General features: G+C 39.5%; 1 protein-coding gene across 10 annotated transcripts in view; it reads right to left on the reverse strand.

Annotated features, from left to right (window-relative positions):
- Positions 1-18,097, reverse strand: part of cacnb2a (calcium channel, voltage-dependent, beta 2a) — a 70,688-nt gene that overhangs the window by 2,613 nt on the left and 49,978 nt on the right. For 7 of the 10 annotated variants that reach the window (XM_085173405.1, XM_085173410.1, XM_085173411.1 and 4 more), the window contains 10 exons: positions 12,794-12,916; positions 12,538-12,674; positions 12,337-12,413; positions 11,920-12,053; positions 8,630-8,710; positions 8,454-8,512; positions 5,706-5,815; positions 3,017-3,168; positions 1,182-1,277; positions 501-683 (listed from right to left, as the gene is read on the reverse strand). In XM_085173405.1, coding sequence (XP_085029531.1) covers positions 501-683; positions 1,182-1,277; positions 3,017-3,168; positions 5,706-5,815; positions 8,454-8,512; positions 8,630-8,710; positions 11,920-12,053; positions 12,337-12,413; positions 12,538-12,674; positions 12,794-12,916 — 1,152 coding nt within the window. Of the gene's footprint in view, positions 1-500; positions 684-1,181; positions 1,278-3,016; positions 3,169-5,705; positions 5,816-8,453; positions 8,513-8,629; positions 8,711-11,695; positions 11,716-11,919; positions 12,054-12,336; positions 12,414-12,537; positions 12,675-12,793; positions 12,917-18,097 lie in introns of all 10 variants that reach the window. The other 3 variants (XM_085173409.1, XM_085173415.1, XM_085173414.1) reach the window with 1 other exon arrangement.

Raw genomic sequence — 18,097 nt, forward strand, 5'->3', positions numbered from 1 at the left:
GTCTCCTGTATCATCAGCATCAGCCATGATTAATCACATGAACGTGATAATAGCATTGTTCTGACCTGTTAATAGGAATTTTGTTCCCATCTCTTGAAGCGCTTTTTGTCTCTGCTAACTCCTTTCTTGCTGTCTGCTCCTGTTCGTCCTTTTATATTTGATGTTTTCTCTGATCTAGTTCTTCTTTATGCATCAGAAGGTTCTTGTAGAGCATTTTAAATTCAGTTTCTTCCTTAGTATTTCATACCCATGTACCTATCCCAGATAAAGTAGATTATTCTTAATTTACACATTACCTGTAGTGCATTTGTTAAAGAATAACATAATATAAGAAAAGTAAAAACGTTTAGCAGATATTGTAGATGCAAACTACAACATTTTGTAATTCTTCAGAGCTCTGATTTCTTTCATCTCTTCCTTTCTAATCCTGCCTCCCACACTTCTGGATCCCCTCCTCTTCCATGGCCTCCATTGGCCCAGAGTATGCTCAGCACTTGTACCTGCACGCCAGAGACCGGGGCCGTGCTGGAGGGCAGGCTGGCTGTGGGTAGCTTTGCTAGCACTGGGTCAGGGGGGCTGCAGCTGGTGGGGTGAGTGCTTTTCCAGTAGGCCTCCAGGTAATCGGCCATATGCTCACATGCGTCCTCCAGCTGGTTCTCATCAAGAATGATGTCAAACATTTCCTGCGAAAGGCGAAACGGGCGCAGTCAGAGTTGAAGGAAATGGAACGGAGACATGACAGGGTCAACAAAACCAGCCAGCGCTGATGTGGAACTTCACATTAAAAGACTTAAAGTGATCTTTAAGGAAACAAAAAACGATAAAAAAAAAACCATCAGGGAAAGTTAGAAACAACTCACAGGATTAGACATTAGATAACATTAAGTATTCATTTTGCAGAAAATCTTAAACTGTAAATCCCTAAAGATACTGACTGCTATTTAAATGAAATTAAACCTCCGCTTTCACAATACTGGAGGGTTTGCCTCATTTTCTAAAATAATAAGTAAGCAGATTAGAGAGGGACGGAAATAGAACTGGCAGAAATAATAAAGGAATAAACAAAACCTGACTTCAGATATGCACAAATTAAAACCCAGAGCCAAAAAGAACAAAACTCCAGGTTATTTCACACACTGGATTAAAATTGGCAGTAATTTCGGTCCGCTGTGGAGACTTACAGGAGGGCACTGAGCCAGCTTGTCGGCGGCCACCATCTGGACATTGAGGTGTTTGGCCTGAGACTTGCCTCTGGACTTGATGAGCCGCTGTAACACCTGAAAGCAAATGAGGATGAAAGGCAACAAGGTCACGGCTGTTTTTGACAAATTTAAATTAAATCTTTGTGCGTGCAGCACACAACTTTCTCAGCTTTAAACAGGAGCTTCTTTTGGAGGTGGACAATTAATGTAATCTTAGAAGGATTCATTTTACACCACTACAGATAGATAGTAATGAATTTTCATTATTTTCAGATCCCATTTAAAACCCATTTTTAGATGAGACCCCATAAATGTGGGTTGAAAACCTCAAATCCTAAGGCTCAACTGGTCAATTAAATCTGCCATTGGCACTTATATATGATATCTAGAGCCTGACCAATATATTTCTCTTGGTGATTATAATCTGTTCTTGAAATATAGAGTATCATCGGGTATGTTGTCCAGTCAGCATGTGGGATTTTTGTTAGTTTACAGAAAACAATGCAGAAAAATCATAACTCTTTTCCCTCATATCAGTAAGTTGCTAACTAGTTTGTGAAATAGATAATAAACAATAACCCTGCTCATTTTAACACCAGCACACTGTACTTATTTGTGGTTATACTGGATATCCATCCAACTATCCATTTATCATGGAGGTATCTCAGCTGTCACAGGGTGAAAGGCGGGGCATACCAGAGACAGGTCACCAGTCACAACCATGCCTATGGTCAATTTAAAATCACTAGTTAACATAACATGCATGTATCTGGACTGTGGGAAGAAGCTCCACTCCACGGGCCACCTTCGGACACATGACCTTCTTGCTGAGAGGCAACAGTGGGACCCCCTGCATCTCTATACAACTGTGCATATACAGTATATATAAATATGATATGAAAACTACTTTTTGTATTGAAATATACTTTTGCAGGCTGCAATGTGCTACTACTGTAGAATTAACATTCAATATTTTCCACAAACTACCAGGTTCGTGCCACGTGGTGATATTTGATGGCTAATGTCAAACGTCTGTCACTAAATAGACTTTGTGTTTGTCATAAATAAGTATAACCTTCCCAAAATAAATGCTGCCACATCCAAGACCATTTTGGGAGGCATGAAAATTAAACAGTGGTGTTGCCTGAAATAATTTAATGCAGCAATTTTGGCTATTTTTACTTTTGATACAGAATATTTAGCTTGTACGATGTCTTTACATTCATTTGTGCAGTTGCTAATGAAGTTGAGTAATTCTACTCATTTAACTGCTATTTATACAAATACAGCTTATTAAAAGTTACTCTTAGTGTATAAGAAGCAGCAGTAGGGTGTAATTAAGAGGCCAGGTGATAAAGAGCAATTTATTTTCCCCACTTCGAGTGTGATTTAATCTGCTGCCACTGTGATTTAAAGCTGGCATCTGGTGTCTGTTCATCAGCTATTGCTTTCTCTCATTTTCTGAGATGTGCTTTTTATTGATCACTGACTCATGAGCCTTTTGTACACTTGTTGAAGGTCGAAGTGATGAATCAGTCCTCTCACGCATTTTCTCACTCTCAAAGTAGCAGTCGCGTCTGACATGCTGGATTTAAAGCCAGGGAGCAGTTGCAGAGAGACAATACAAGTGGTGACAAGACATGACGACGTGAAGACAGACACACATAAACCAGCGGAGCTGACTAACACGTTTATGAGAGAACAGGGAACATCTGCTGAGCCGTTTTCTCACTGTCCTTATTTTCCATCATAGCGCATGTTCACTGGCAAGTGCATCTGTTCCTCTCTGTTCCTTCAGACATCAATTCTCTTACCTTGGGTGAGGTGATCTTGACGTAGACAATGATGGGGGCGAGGGAAGTCTTTCCCAGCTGTGACGGGTGGTTGATGGTATCGGCGTCCAGAACCACCAGCTGTAACGTCCGCGCCAATTCAAAAATTCGCTCGATCTCACTCTGGACTTCAGCTGAAGGGAGACACAGAGGTCTGGGTTTATTCTTTTCAGAGCAGGAAATTATTTCTTATCAGTCGTCAGGGGGATTTATCATGATAGTAGCTTGTGTAACAGTGGTTTGTTTTGCACTTTGTTTATCAGTGGCACACTTCCTCTTTTCTTTCTTTGCCACTTGATTGAAATCCCCCTATTTTCACTCCTTACTCAAAATCTGCACTCTCTTTTTCACCTTCTCATTGGGCGACAGTCCTGCTACTCAAGTTTAACTTTTCTTTGTTAGCATAACCAATAATTATATTTACGTTTATGGAAGTTTATGACCAAGAGGCTTAAGTCTAATCTTGTCTTTGTTTATTTTCCACACTGAGCAGTCCACTGGTGTTGTTTCCCCATTCATACTCACAACTGCAATTAATTTAAAGTTGGATAAATAAACTTTCATGCACCGGATCATAACTTAATAGCTGATTTCTTTCATGCATTCTTACCAGATCCCCTTAATGAATTAGCTCACTTCCGAAAACCCCGATTAACACCAATATATCCTCTGTTGCTGACTTTCAAAGACATCACAAATCTTGTAGTGTCATCTAAAAACACCTCACAAGTTGTTTTGATGTGCCTGTGCAAATATATTTCATGATTACAGATAAAACAAAAAGAATAAAAACAAAAATGATCTCGTCTTTTAACAGCTGAGTTTGTTATCACAGATCAGCTCTCTGCTAGGATGACAGAAAATGAACATAATAGGCCCCATTAATATTTATGCTTAATTTATTGCAAAAATATTCACAAGATTAAAGATACTCCTAACTCCATATTTTATTATGGACTGTCCTAGAGTAGCTGTGTATGATTTAAGGTTAAAAAATACTCCTTATTTATCTTAAACCGAACAATGATGCATGCCTTAAGTTCATCTACTGTCTGAAAGAAGTTGTTTTAGCTCCACCCCTTCTCTCTTTAAGCTGACTCTCATGTAATTGGCTGTCTCTCGTAAACACAAGGATAAACAGCAGGTGAAGGCATCAGCTCTCTGTGATGTCATACAGATCCATGAGTGTAAAAAACATTGTGTTTAAAGTAATCTGAAGGTCTTTTGGCTCATAGGGATTACTTGCCTTACTTTTGCTGGCCTCATTACTGGAAACTAGGGGCATGTTTAATGTGACCATCCACCACTGTACAAATATATATTTGACAGATTTATACCTGATGATGGCGCTGGATTAAAAAGGATCCTAAGTGTGATTTCAATTTATTTTGAATATCTGTACAAACTTTTGCAACAATCCATCCATTAGTTGTTGAGACATTTCATTTTAATGTGGCTCTCTAGAGTCATACTGAAAGCGTGGCTAAAAAATGATTAGTAGTTATTATTAAAGATGAATTTTTATGACTGCTCAGAGTCCATCAGTCATATAGTACGCCTTTTAAAAATCTGAGCCTGCATCAGTGATTTAGGGCATAGCTCTTTCTGCCTCACAGAGACTTAAATATTCAAAAGACATCATGACTTCAGGGACACGGCTTGGAGACTAATAGCTCTGAGTGAGTGAGGAGCCACATTATGTTACCTCTAACAGATACCGACTCTTACATCACACAACTCCTACTCCAGCAGATGACGACGTGACTGCAAAAACAATCCTACAAATAACTCAGGAAGGCCCAGTCCGGAGAGAAATCACAGCCAAGCTTCATGACTTCCAGTCCCGACAGTCTGAAGATAACATGAAAACATTCCAGCCTATCAGCTCATTCAAAATCTCATTTTCCAACTTAAAAATGCCACAGAGGGTCACAAGTTTCACGTGTTTCCAACTTTTCCTGAAATCATTTCATCCATCTTAAAGGAGCACAGCTTCAAGTCACTTTTGATGATAAAATTCTCTTAAAAAGCCTTAAATTACATAGAAAGCAAATGCATAACTCTTTGCTCTTTTGGCAGGAAAACAAAAGCTTTGGGAGACAAAATAAGAACAAAAGAATGACAAAACACACCCTGAGTGGTCCTTAACTTTAAAAGCTTTATGTTTAGTATATTAAATGAAAAAGTAGGTTTGACAAAGACTTCGTTTTCTGAAGAAGGACAAAGTCAAAGTTATAGTGTGGCGGCTCTCTGTAATCATTAAAAAGCTGTACTTTTAACACAAGATGTGCTTCTATTTTATGCTTTTTCCTGCCTTCTTCCTCTGCTGTGGCTGCTGACTGATGCTTCTGGTGATACATAGCAGAGATTAGCCTTGTCACCTCTATTTGACTCTGGAATCTGTTTCATTCTAATCACATCTAAACCCCAATCAACCTCAGTCAAATCAGAGCGGCTCTTGAACTTATTACTGCATGTTTGCCCTCCATCTTTCATCCCAAACAAAAGAAGCCAGCCAAGACCATTCAGGGCCGTCTAGAGTTATCGTTACCATTGTCAAGAGTTTCTTTAATCGTTTCCTTCCTTTTTGCTACGTAAGCTGGTCTCCTTGAAAACATTATGAATCAAAACACCAGATGTTCCCAGGCGTAGAGTTTTCTAAGAAACTTACCCAAATTTGAGCGTGTGTTGGAGCGTTCGATGATGGCGTGCTTGCTGGGATTGTTCAGGACTGAGCGTTTGGCAAGAGAGATGTCCGCCGTGACTCGAGTGATTGATATTCTGTCACGAGAAATGGGAGAAGTAATCAGTAGATCTGCGCTTAAAACGAGATGTTGCTGAGGGCAGCAGTTTTTATCCACTGCTTGAGCACATTTCCTAAAACACTGCTGCAGTTCTCAAAGCATTAAGAGCAATCATCACGTCATTGAAAGCCCTGCATCATGCTCACTATAAACATTTAGGCTACAGCGATCAGGCATGACATTATGGCCACCTGGCTAATAGTGTGTTGGTCCCTGCTTTGCTAAACAGCTAAAAAACTGCAATGCATTGTGTATTCTGACACCTTCCTACCAGAACCAACATTAACTTCTTCAGGAATTTGAGCTACCATAGCTTGTCTGTTGGATCGGAAAGCGGATCACTTTTGATAGATACTGACCATTGCAGACCGGGAACAGCCCACAAGAGCTGCAGTTTTGGAGTTGCTCTGACTTAGTCTCCTAATGTTCCCCTAATGTATCCCACCCACCCACTAACAGGTGCCATGATGATAATAATCAGTGTTATTCACCTCACCCGTCAGTGGTCAAAATGTGATACCAGATCGGCGTATATGTGACTAAAATGAGACTTCCCTTCATTGTTGCTTTAAGTAAAGGCTCTCGTGTCATAAAGGTGGTGTCCTACACACAGGAACTCCAGGGTAAAGGGACAGTTCACTCTAAATTAAAATCTACATGTTTAACCTCTGCTGTGCAGTGCTGCTTGTTTTTGTTAAGTTTGGTTTCCCAGAATTAGAGATACTGGTTGTAGAAATGTTTGCTTCTCTATCAAATATACTGCAGCTGAACACCACTTGCTTTGCGATGCTCAACGCTTCCAAAAATACATCTGAAGAACTCAGCAGCAATTCCTTTGAGAAACCATGACCTAGTTAGTCAAACAAAAAAATCCACCAGCCCTTTTCTACTAAAAGAAGAATGTGGCTTGTTACCATTACAGTTCAACCAACTGGGACACCATTAATGATTACATCTTAACACGAGCACAAACCTTTTGTTACGGGTAAATGCCAAGAAAATATACTTTAGACTAATGTTCTTCATCTATTTATTTATTTCTCTTTTCTTTTAATGCTTATTGACTTGTTGCACAGGCAGCTTCTGTGACAGCACTTCAGTCCCTGACGAATTTCCCTAAGTGGACAATGAAGTCGTATTGTATTGTTTTTCATTGATTGTGTTCATCAAATGCAAACAGTTTGTCAATACTGATACTATATCACGACTGCTCACCCTTCCCTGCAGACATTTGGAGGTGTTTTGGGGAGTGCTGTGCATGATTTCACTAACTTTTCCAGATTTTGTAGATACAACGCACATGAGCTAAAGAGCCTTAACAGCTCAGTCAGTGGTTGAACACTCGGGGAGCTCTGCTGCATGTCATTCCTCCCCTCTCTTTCCTCTGTCTATCTGCTGTGTTATATAAATAAAGGAAAAGTATCCCACATAAAAACCATGTGGATGTTGTTAATGTCTGATCTGTATTTGCTGGAAAAACATTAACTGAAATAAAACTAACTAAAATAATATTTGTCCCTACAAAACTAAATAAAAAAAATACGAGAAATGCTTTCAGTTTAAGTCTTTGTCGGCTCGGTCGAACGTGTCAACGCTGTCAGGCTGACGAGGCTTTGGTGCATATGTTTACTGGGACTGAGATGTCTGTGTGACTGTGGTTGTCTGTAGTTGTTTGCTTTGTTGTACTGTGTCACGTCTTGCTCTGAAACTCCGGCAAAACCACCCATGTCAATAACAAAAACGAACACTAAAGCTAGCGAAAAACACAAAAACTGAAGTGAAATGAGCACATCCACTCTGGAAACTAAACGAAACTGCACTGAATAGAAATCAAACATGTAAAACTTAGAAGTATAACTACAGCTCAAAGAACATGCAAAACTGTAACAACTCCGGAAACGGCACTATGAACAGTATGTGTTTATATTTGAGTTTGGGCATGTTACTAACTTTAGTAACACGAACTTTACACAAGATAAATTAAAGTTGAATAATTTAAACATTTATTTTATACATTTTGAGGATTTATAACATGTGTATGCTTATGAAAAAACATGTCTTTTGCAGCCCATCACTGAGGATTCTGTACCAAAGCAACAAGAGAGCGCATATAAAAATGCGCTGTGCATTTGAGACTCGCACACAGCGTAGGAATCTCGATTGCCATGTGAAAACTGTGCCAAACCAACTGAGAAAAACTAACACCAAATCAAAGACAAATGTCAGAGAGCAGCAGCAGGGAATTACTTACAGGTGTAAATTTGTTTAAAACAAATCAGCAGATCAAACGGTATTCTCCGCAGCTGCTGATGATCTGAGTGGATCTTAGTGTTGTGCAACTTCTAAACTAAAAAACCTCTCTGCTCTGGGTGGGAGGATGGACTCAGCATTGAGTAAGGAGAATCCTGCTCTGCTCTAGGGCCCATTATGGCCTATTAAGGACATGGAGAGGGGCTATTTAAAGCAGCGGCACACATCTCCAGGCCAAACAAACTTGTTACACACTCCCTCAGCTAACCTCGAGGGAGAGATAAATACCAGCCTATAGACTTAGAAGAGTGAGGAAGGAAGCGGGATGGGAGCTTGTGTTTTTAAAAAGGTCACAGGAAGCTTACCTTCCCTCAAATCTGTGTTTCAAAAAGTCAAACAGCGCTTTTTGCATCATGTCTGTCACCTGCAAACGAGATTCAGGAGAGAGAACAAGAGTCAATGAGTCAGGTTTTCTAAACTACTAAAGAAAATACTAAAGAAAATTCAGTGTTGTGTTTGGAAAGTTGAAGCTTTGATGCACCTCGTAGCCCTTCAGTGACGGTCCAACCAGAACCACGGGCCGCATGGAAGGCACAACGTCGTACGGAGGAATGTGCTCCGTCTTCAGAAGGAGAGAAGAAGAAAAACAGTTACACATTTATGGAGACCAAGTAAACACTCACCATCACAAATCACTTAAGGGGGTGGAAAAACAACGAAGTAGACATTTTAAAAGCACTGAAACATTATGAACCATGAAACGGGACGTCCGAGCTGGTTCGAAAAAAACAAACAAGCTTTGATTTATAACCGATTTGGCAGTTTGCTTCAGAAACTTTAATGATGACACTTCAAAGGAGGTTACCGTAAACGAAAAATATTTATGTATGTCAGATCGAGTCTCTCGTGTCATGGTTCTGATTCCGCTGAATAAAAGGGAAGCTAAATGATAGGAAAGGTTAGTCAGGGAGTGAGAAAGAAGCCCGAGTAGATCAACAGAAGCTTTGACTGAAAACACAAAATTAGGACACAGTTAGAAAAACTTGCTCACTGTTGTACAGACAAAAACGGAGCTCAGTTTGTGGAACAGCCTGTTTCTAATCAACACTTAGACTGACCTTATTATGAGGTCAACGCGGTCCATGATGTGACTTTAGCACAGACTATAAACAGTTATTTTTTTTTAAATGCAAAAATGCTTTTATGTGATGCCTTCTAAGACACCTTTAATTACACTTAAAAAATACTTGCAAGTATGCACATGCAGCACTTAGCATATTTATTAGACCACCTATTATTATATAATATTTTAGAAATGTAAAAAATTATATTGTTATTGATGACGCAAATGAACTGAATTCATGTTTTTATACCCAAATTTGATCCAGCACACTGTAATCCTCGAAGAAAATAAGAATCAATCAAGCATAACATTTAAATAAATAGCTACATAATAATAATAATAATAATAATAATAATAACAACAACAACACTAATATTGTGTTTTACAATGGGGGCTTTTTTGTAAAACAGTAAGTTTGAACATTCATGAATAACATGCATTGAAAATATGGTTTTGATTGAACTGGTGCATTCAGTTAATTAATCATTATAGAAACATAAAAATTTTGATTATTACAAATACAGTTAATTTAAGGCTGAACACTGGGTGTTTGACTGTGAGGCTCTCCAGTGCAGAATGTCATGTGGTATGTTTATGAGAGATCATAGACTGATATAATCACACAAATATTTTTGTATTTTTACAATTTACTGTGAACATGCATATATTAATAAAGAAAAAAAACCCCAGTTGATTCATAGAGATGAAATTTTTTTATTTGCAACCCTATTCGAATTATTTTTCTAATACATTTATAAACTACTGAAACTTCTGATACATTCTTGCATTTGTGTTTTTAGTGAACTTGCTGTTTTAGTGGAAATTAGCATTATAAATTCAATTTGTGTATAATGTTTTTAAGACTGTCTTCTTAATCCTTGCAAATATTAGCAAGTGGTTTCAGAGAGGAAATGCATTATGGTCTGTGACAGCGAGCCAATGACCCTCATACCTCTGTGTCCCGCTGTCTGGAAGAACAGCGTGTTTGAGCCGAGAAACAGAGAGAAGGTTTACTTCTGCTTTCTCTGGCTACTTAAAAGGACTGCTGACATTATTTTCTCAGTCATCCCTTATTTGTCCTCATGTCCGGGCGGTTCTTTCGATCTGTGCTATCTTTACGATAAGTGTTTCGAACGATTTATTTAGACTTTCTTGTTGCAGTCTGTTGCTCCCTCTTACTCATCCCTTCAGCTCTAAACATTTTCTATCTAGCATTCACTGTCGTCAGTGAGCTTCCCCAGAGACGCTGTGGGAACTGATGCACACTACTGCTGACTAACACGCCATCAATGAACAATGTAGCTCAGCTTAAATCCTTTCAGTAGCATATTTAACTTCTAGATTACATGGTCACTATAATCATGGGAAACAACCTCTACTATATCCTTAAGTCCCACAGCAAACAGCATTTATTTATTTCAGCTGTCACTAATGAAAAATATGAGTAGTGAAGCATAAGAATGGCTAAAGACATGCCCCACTGAGTTCTTGCTGAGAGTTTCATGGGAAGAATGATACAACTCTTCTAAAGCTGCCCATCAGCACCACAAATGCTTATAAATTCATTATTCATTGCTAAATTCATATTAAGTGCATAAAACAACAAACTGCTGCTTTATGAGGTTTTTATGTTGACCTGCAGATATGTTACAAATAAAAAAACAGGTTTCAGAGTGCTTTGGCAGTCTCCATGTTTCTGTTAGTCTGCTGAAGGATTGGACCAGAGTATGTTATAGTGAACTAAAGCTAAACCAAAACTAAGTTGAAATAACACTTCAATGAATTAAAAATAAAACCAAGATCAAACTAAATTTTATGTTTTACTTACATAAATGAAATGTAAGAGGAGTTTCTTTAGTTTTAATCTTTGTCATTTATCAAATGTGTCAGCAGAGCCACCCTGAGGATGCTTTAGCACATTTGTTTATCTGGACTGTGATGACGGTGATCCAAAGCCTCTCACAGGTGTGCAGCTGGAATGCTGCAGTATATGATTTGGACCATTTTTTGCTTATAAAATGATTCAGTGACCCCTCATGTCCTGAAGACGAAGGCCCCATCATCGTGGAAAAGATTGCTCTCATCTGGGTAGTTTTTCATGTTGACAGAACATCCATATCTCCTGACTCTAGAGGTTAGGATTCAAGCTTTCCTTTAATTTGTCAATCATCATTTCTTGGCTTTTCATGTTTTCTGTTTTTATTCTCTTTGCCTTTATACTCTAGCTTCATATTGATAAAAGATAGGACCATGGCATTACTTTTCTCATCAGTTGTGGGTCTTACCAAGAAACAAGCTGTTCACACTGAGATCCCAAATTTACACACAAAACAATCACAACACACAGGCTGGCAGGAGCGGTGAGTAGTGTGAGTACATTGGTGAGTCTATGCTTAGGAAATGCATTGAGAGTTTTTCACAGCTCAGACCATGAAGGTTATCCCCACACCCTGCTGTGCTGGTGCGGTGCACACAAAGACTTACCGACTTCTGCTTCTGCTTAGCTGTGGCAAGACGAAAGAGGAAAAAGATAGAGGTTAGGAAAAGGCATGCATGCTAAGTGTGGCGTGAACGCCGAGGGACAAGGACGATGGTGTAGACAAACAGGAGGGGCGCTGCGTGTAGCTGAGCAGCCATAGGCATTTTAGTCAGAGCCGTGCGGACGGATAGAGAAGAAGGGAGGGTCGGGTAGCTCAGGTAGAGTTTACCTTCTTAAAGAAGGGCATTCGTTTCTCTTTTGCTAGGGGTGACATGACAGTGTTTGGACTGGCTTTAGGGGAGCGCAGGTTGACTGGAAGCTCATTGTCCTCGGGGTCTAAGCCTGTGGCGTCTATGTCAATGGCTACCCACACAGACAGACAAGAGCATCGTCACATGGAGGTGAAGACAGGAGGTCACAGGTAACGGGTAGGATTTACATTGAAAGTAGCACAGAATGTAGGTACTACACAGAAAGTACATGAAACATGTAAAAGTACAGTTATGGCAGAAATAATGTCTGTTTTATTGAGGTTAGGAACACGTACATCTTACCTACAGCTGGATTTCAGTGACTAAATGTTGATTCAAAATACTAACAAATCTATTAAATACAAATTTGGACTTTTACCCCTGAAGCTGCTTACCAGATGAAGGAGGAGTAGATTTCCGTGAGTTAGGAACAACTTCACCTAAACTAGATGATGAGTTTGCTCCCAATTTACTGAAATGATAAATACAATTTTTAACATTAGGCCAACAAAATTGAATATCTAATGATGTGCACATTCATAATAAATTATCTCAAAGCTAAAGCAAAGGACTTTGGTGTGCACGAGTCTGTTTACCTGGAGTGGAACTTGCCCTGCTTGGCTCTCTGCTCCTGGAGGATACGAGTGTTTTCAAGCTTCACTGGACTGGGGATGAAACCGATTTCACAGCCTTCTTTCACCAGGCGTCCTATCCACCAGTCATTGTTGTACTTCTACACATACACAAAATTCAAGAAAGTCATCTCAAACATCCTCCTTTTTATTGCTGCCGTCATCTTTCTTTCCATACGGCATCGACAAACTACCGTATTGAGCAACACCTCTAGCTCACCTCTTTGACATGGAGGAAGTCTTTAGCCTCAAAGGAGACGGCCATGCCTGGCACAGGGACATCATCGTCGTGACTCGGGCTGTAGCTGACATTTGTGCGGACGGCAAATGCAACTGGTTTGGTCTAGCAGAAGGAACAAAGGAGGGAAATAAAAGAAAATGTCAGATTTTACAAGCGATAAATTGCTTTCAAACTGGAGGAAATCAAGCACAGATTCTAACACGAGTGGGGAGACAGTTGCTAAAAGTTTTTATTTTAATCTTTTTCGAACACTACTGCCAAGCTGTGATCCTCGTCTTTGTGTGAGGTGTAAAAATAACCCTGGGTGAGAGATATCAGCAGCCTCTGACTCATCCAGACTTCGTCTAGTCTTCTCTCCACAAATGAGCTGCCTGCTTTTCTGTCTCTCTGCTACATGCTACAGCACTCACATGTTACAAGTTCAAATGATGCAACATGTTATCAACCACAGCACCAGTAGTACAAGTACGCTCAAGCAAAATCAGCACTTGCGTAAATGGTAAATCATAAATCAATCCAGCATTCTTTACAAAGACAGAATCAATACTGACCTCCTTATACGATCACTGTAAACCTTTTACTTCAAGACAAAAAGTCATTGAGATAATGCATAAAGCTAATAAAATGTTTCCAGGCAGGGAAATAACAATCTAACACTGCTGACTGTCCACAAACTGCATGAAACAGCACTGATGTAGCTGCACCGTTCAATAAAACCTCCCCTGCCCACAGTGACACGTTACCCTGCTACAAAAGATTAAGGATCACATCATATGCTGACGTACAAACACTAAACTAGTTTCTGGGTTTGTTTTTGCAAGCCCAGAATATCCACTTAAGACACATATCCCTTTAAGAATTACATAAAATGCTTTCGGACATAATCTTGGAGCCAGTCTGGCGGCAGTAGCCTCAACAGTTGGCAACACGGTCATGCCCTCAACCAGATTACATTTGCTCTGCCTTTGACAGAGTGACAAGCACGACAGAAGTCAACTGAAAAGCCAAAATAAATGCACAAGGATCCAGCTTAGAGTAATCTCCCAGCCCAGACTTGCACACTAAACATTTACCTGCAGGTGAAAGGGAGCAAGATGAGAGAGTGGATGTGCAATATTTAGCTGGAGGTCTAACCGAGATCACTAGATCAGAGAGGCTGATGCTATAATGGAGTTGGACTTTCTACAGATTCCTAAAAAATGCCTTCAAGGGGCACAAAAAGTCTGGCCTGCTGCAGCCGGTTTCCTCCCAATCTGATTTACTCTTAGCAACCCAAAAATAAAACGCACCATCACATTGAGGTAATTTCCATTTTGATTTCTGCATTAAAATGTGGACAGAAAGTATAAGAAAAACACATTTATCTTTATTACCACTGAGTTTAGCATAAAGTGAAACCAAAACTGATTTATAATAGATAGAAGTGGAGCTCATGCTATATATTTTAAAAGCTCTATTATCTGATTTTATAGTCGTGGGAGAAGATGAACCCAACAAACACTTGAAACTTTTTAGTTGCTGATTAGGAGACAGATTGTTTTTGCCACCACTCCCGACTAGTCAACTAATAAATGCTCCACTTCGTTCACTGGCTAGTTCATAACTGACTGCTTTTTGCTGCTATTTGCTTTCAGCTTCATTGTTTTAATTCAGTCCCACTGCTCTTGCAGTGAACTTTTCTGTCAGGTAGGCAGCTATTTTCCCAGTTAAAAAGCTACCTTCTCAGAAAAAAAATACAGTGAGCTTCCGCAGGGAACACAAACAAATGACCAAGAGCCCTTACATGACTCCAAATGAATGATAATGTGACTTTATTTGTGGTGACAATATTGGCGCGTCATTACTGTGTTCATAACCAGTGGTCAAAACATTTATTCCAAGTTCCAAGTCTATCAGATAAATGCCTCAGAGAAACACAACTAGTGTGAAATCACAATAAACTATGAATGACTGTGTAAATAATACATTAGTCAAATCCTCCTGAGATCATTTTCACACATGCAGGCAGCAATGTAAATATTCTATGGCTGTAAGCTGGAGTATGTGTGTGTGACGTCTCCATTGAGGAAATCATCCAATCCAGCGCGTGCACTGCCAAGACCCTTTGAGGACACAGAGTCCTTGGCGTTTGCATGCAATGAGTCACATGCCTGAATGAAGGTATGAGGTCCATTAGTATACATATGTGTGCTCTGTCAGTAGTCTCCTGGACTGCGGCCCTTTTCCTCCCTTCCATCTGCTCTCCTTCATTTTATCCATCATTTTCTTTCTATAGTCTTAATGGCATTTACAATATGCACACATACATCTCTTGATGTGCCACTCTGTCTTACAGGTGACTGTGGCGTCTATTCAGAATGACACTGCTCAACAGCATCTCCTCACCTCCTGACTGAGCCCATATGGCTCTGTTGCTTCTTATGTAACACAGGCCTTCATTATGGATGCCATACTGCAGTGAGTAAGGGAGAAGGACAGAGGCGGAGGGTTAGGGACAGGGTAAGAAAAAGAAGAGAGGAGGAGGGCAAAATAGAGGAAACGGAATAGGAAGATTTAGTGTTAAAAAAAGGAGATGAAAGAGAAAGGACTGGGAATAAGGAAGTAGGTTAACAGCACAAGAGAAGCCCTGTCTGTAACTAGGAACCCTATGAGGCATAACCAATTAACAACCGATGAAGCTAGTCACAATATCACGTCACCCCATACATATTTCATCAGGTAATACCTCCCGGTCCTCTTTCTGCTTATACCAACCTGCCCTTGATGTTGTTGATTTGCCTTCTAGCATGCTACAACCTTTCCTTTAGCAACACGCCAAGGATCTTGTGCTATAAATTAAGATTTCCACATTGTTTCACCTTGAATCTTGTGGATTGATTTGAAATAAATTCCCCTCTGCTCTGCGTGCCGGCCTTAGGCTGTACAGAGAACTGGTAAAATTTATTATTATATGACAAGAAGGAAACCATAACTATCATTAATCTAGCGTGTGGGAAGATGTTTCTGTAATTATCAAAGGCTCCTTTGGTATATACTTGTATATTGACTTGACCACTGCAGCTGCCAGTCCTATTATGCCTGGATTTTATAGTTGGAGTGAGATTATGCTTTGTTTTCATAAATCAAGCCTTCATCCACATAGTCAAATTGCTTTTTGCATCCACGGTTGTTATGTTAAAGCTTCTTGAGTGACACTTGACAAAAGTGGGGGAAAATTGGCTTCATCTACAGCAAAAGAAATCTCCATTACTTCAAGTACGCGACTGAAGCCATGAAGATTTAGAAAATACAACTGATATCCAACAAAAAGACAACATGATAAAACGACCATAAACCATGCAGCAGTCTTTGGCTGTCAATACAATATATGGCAAACTGTCACTCTTCTTTTACAGTACTGTGCAAAAGTCTTGAGCCGCCCATCACTTATTTATATTTTGATGCAGAAATTTAATACAAGGCAAAAATTTGTACAAAGAAGTCTTTGTCTTGGAATAAAACTGAACTGTTTTGTATTCTTTGAACTATTTCTTATATCGTATTTGAACATTTAGCCAATAACAGATAAGCATCACTGACTGACATTCAAAAATGTTGCTGATAGGCTGATATGTTTGCACAGTGCTGCCAGCCCTATTTCTTTATGTAATTTTCTTTGTAGAAATGATGCCACACTGCTTCAATAATGTCTGGACTCTGATGGAGCTCCACTGTGTGTTTTGTATCCAGGTATGTTTTTACTGCATCAGCAGTGTGTTTCACTGTCATGCTAAAAAATGATGATGCTTTCCAGATGGTTTTGTGTGGATCAAAATCTGACGGTACTTTTCTGCATTAATAACTCCATTACATAATCCAGCCCTCAAACTATGACAGAGCCTCCACCATGTTTTACAGATGGCTGTAAGCTCTCACTGTTGTACCTCTCTCCTGACCTCCTCCAGACATACTTGCAATGATTCAGAGTAAAAGCTTTAAATTTGGATTCATCACTTCATCAGACCTGTTGCCACTGATTTTCAGTCCAGTTTTTGTGTAACTTGGCAGACCTCAGCTTTTTCTCCCTGTTTCCCTTCTTGACAGCCACGTTTCCACTGAGACCACTTCTAACAAGGCTTCAGTGAACGGTAATCAAGACTGGATCGACTGAAGAGCTCAAAGCGCGATCTTTCAGGTCTCGTCAGATTTCTTTTATTTTTCTTAAAGACATGACTTTTAGTTTCTGTTCATTGGCTGTAGTTTGTTAGTTTTATAAAGGCCTGCCAATTCTTCTTTTGTCCTCTACTTGCAGACCATGCAGTGATATGACAAGTTTTTGGCTTTGGTGTGAATCAACTTGTTTGATGGGTTTAGCAAATGGGTTTTTGCTAAACTGTCCAACACTAGTTCATGCTTTGAGTAAGGTGCATTTTTTTATGCTTGAACACACAAATAAAAAAAAGACAAGCAAACAACATTCCTCTGAAAACGGTCAGGCGTGAAAAAGCAGCCAATGTCCAAAAAACATCTTCAGCATAGGCCTTCAGAAAGAAATATTCCTTAAGACCACTTTAATAACAACAAATCCAGTTTGAGATTTTTGCACAGCACTGTAGCTCACAATCAAAAAATAGATATGGCTCCTAAAATAAATAAATAAATAAATACAATAACATGAAAATCAAAACAGCAGAAAACATCCCAGTTTTTACTACAGTTCATTCTCCTAAAGTCCTGCTTCCTGTAGTTGAGTCATCATTTGACTATTTTCTCAGCTGCTTCTAGAGATATTAAACCACCTTTTTACAAGCTAACTACTCTTAGTGATTGGTTTGACTTTGATGTGCCCATTTAAGGCTAATTAGAAACAGACAGACGGTGACAGTGTGAGTGAATCTGTGAATGCATTTGAAATAATATTTCAAGTCGATGAAAAATCAGCATTACGGGCATCAATGCTTTCTCACTTACAAATATCAGTGGCATGTAGGGGAAGTGATTATGAATTACTGCCCATAAAGGCTCACAGCCGGAGAGTCTGCACTTCCTCTGACCCCAGCCTGCTTTTGCTCTGGTGGCCAGACCACTGAGAAGCTATTTTTTACTAGTCATCTGTCATGTAAAATGCCAGCGGGGGTAATCTATGCCAGGTTATCTGTAAAGCCAACTTATCTTTTTAATTAGTGAGCCGGAGAGGGTGACTCTGGAAAATAACAACATAGATCTACTGGAATGATCTGTCTTTGCCAGCTACAGCATGAGCAACCCCGACCGAGAGACAGCACAAGAAAAATCTCTGCTCAA

This window comes from Neolamprologus multifasciatus, chromosome 9, assembly GCF_963576455.1.
Source record: "Neolamprologus multifasciatus chromosome 9, fNeoMul1.2, whole genome shotgun sequence".
NCBI lineage: Eukaryota > Metazoa > Chordata > Actinopteri > Cichliformes > Cichlidae > Neolamprologus > Neolamprologus multifasciatus.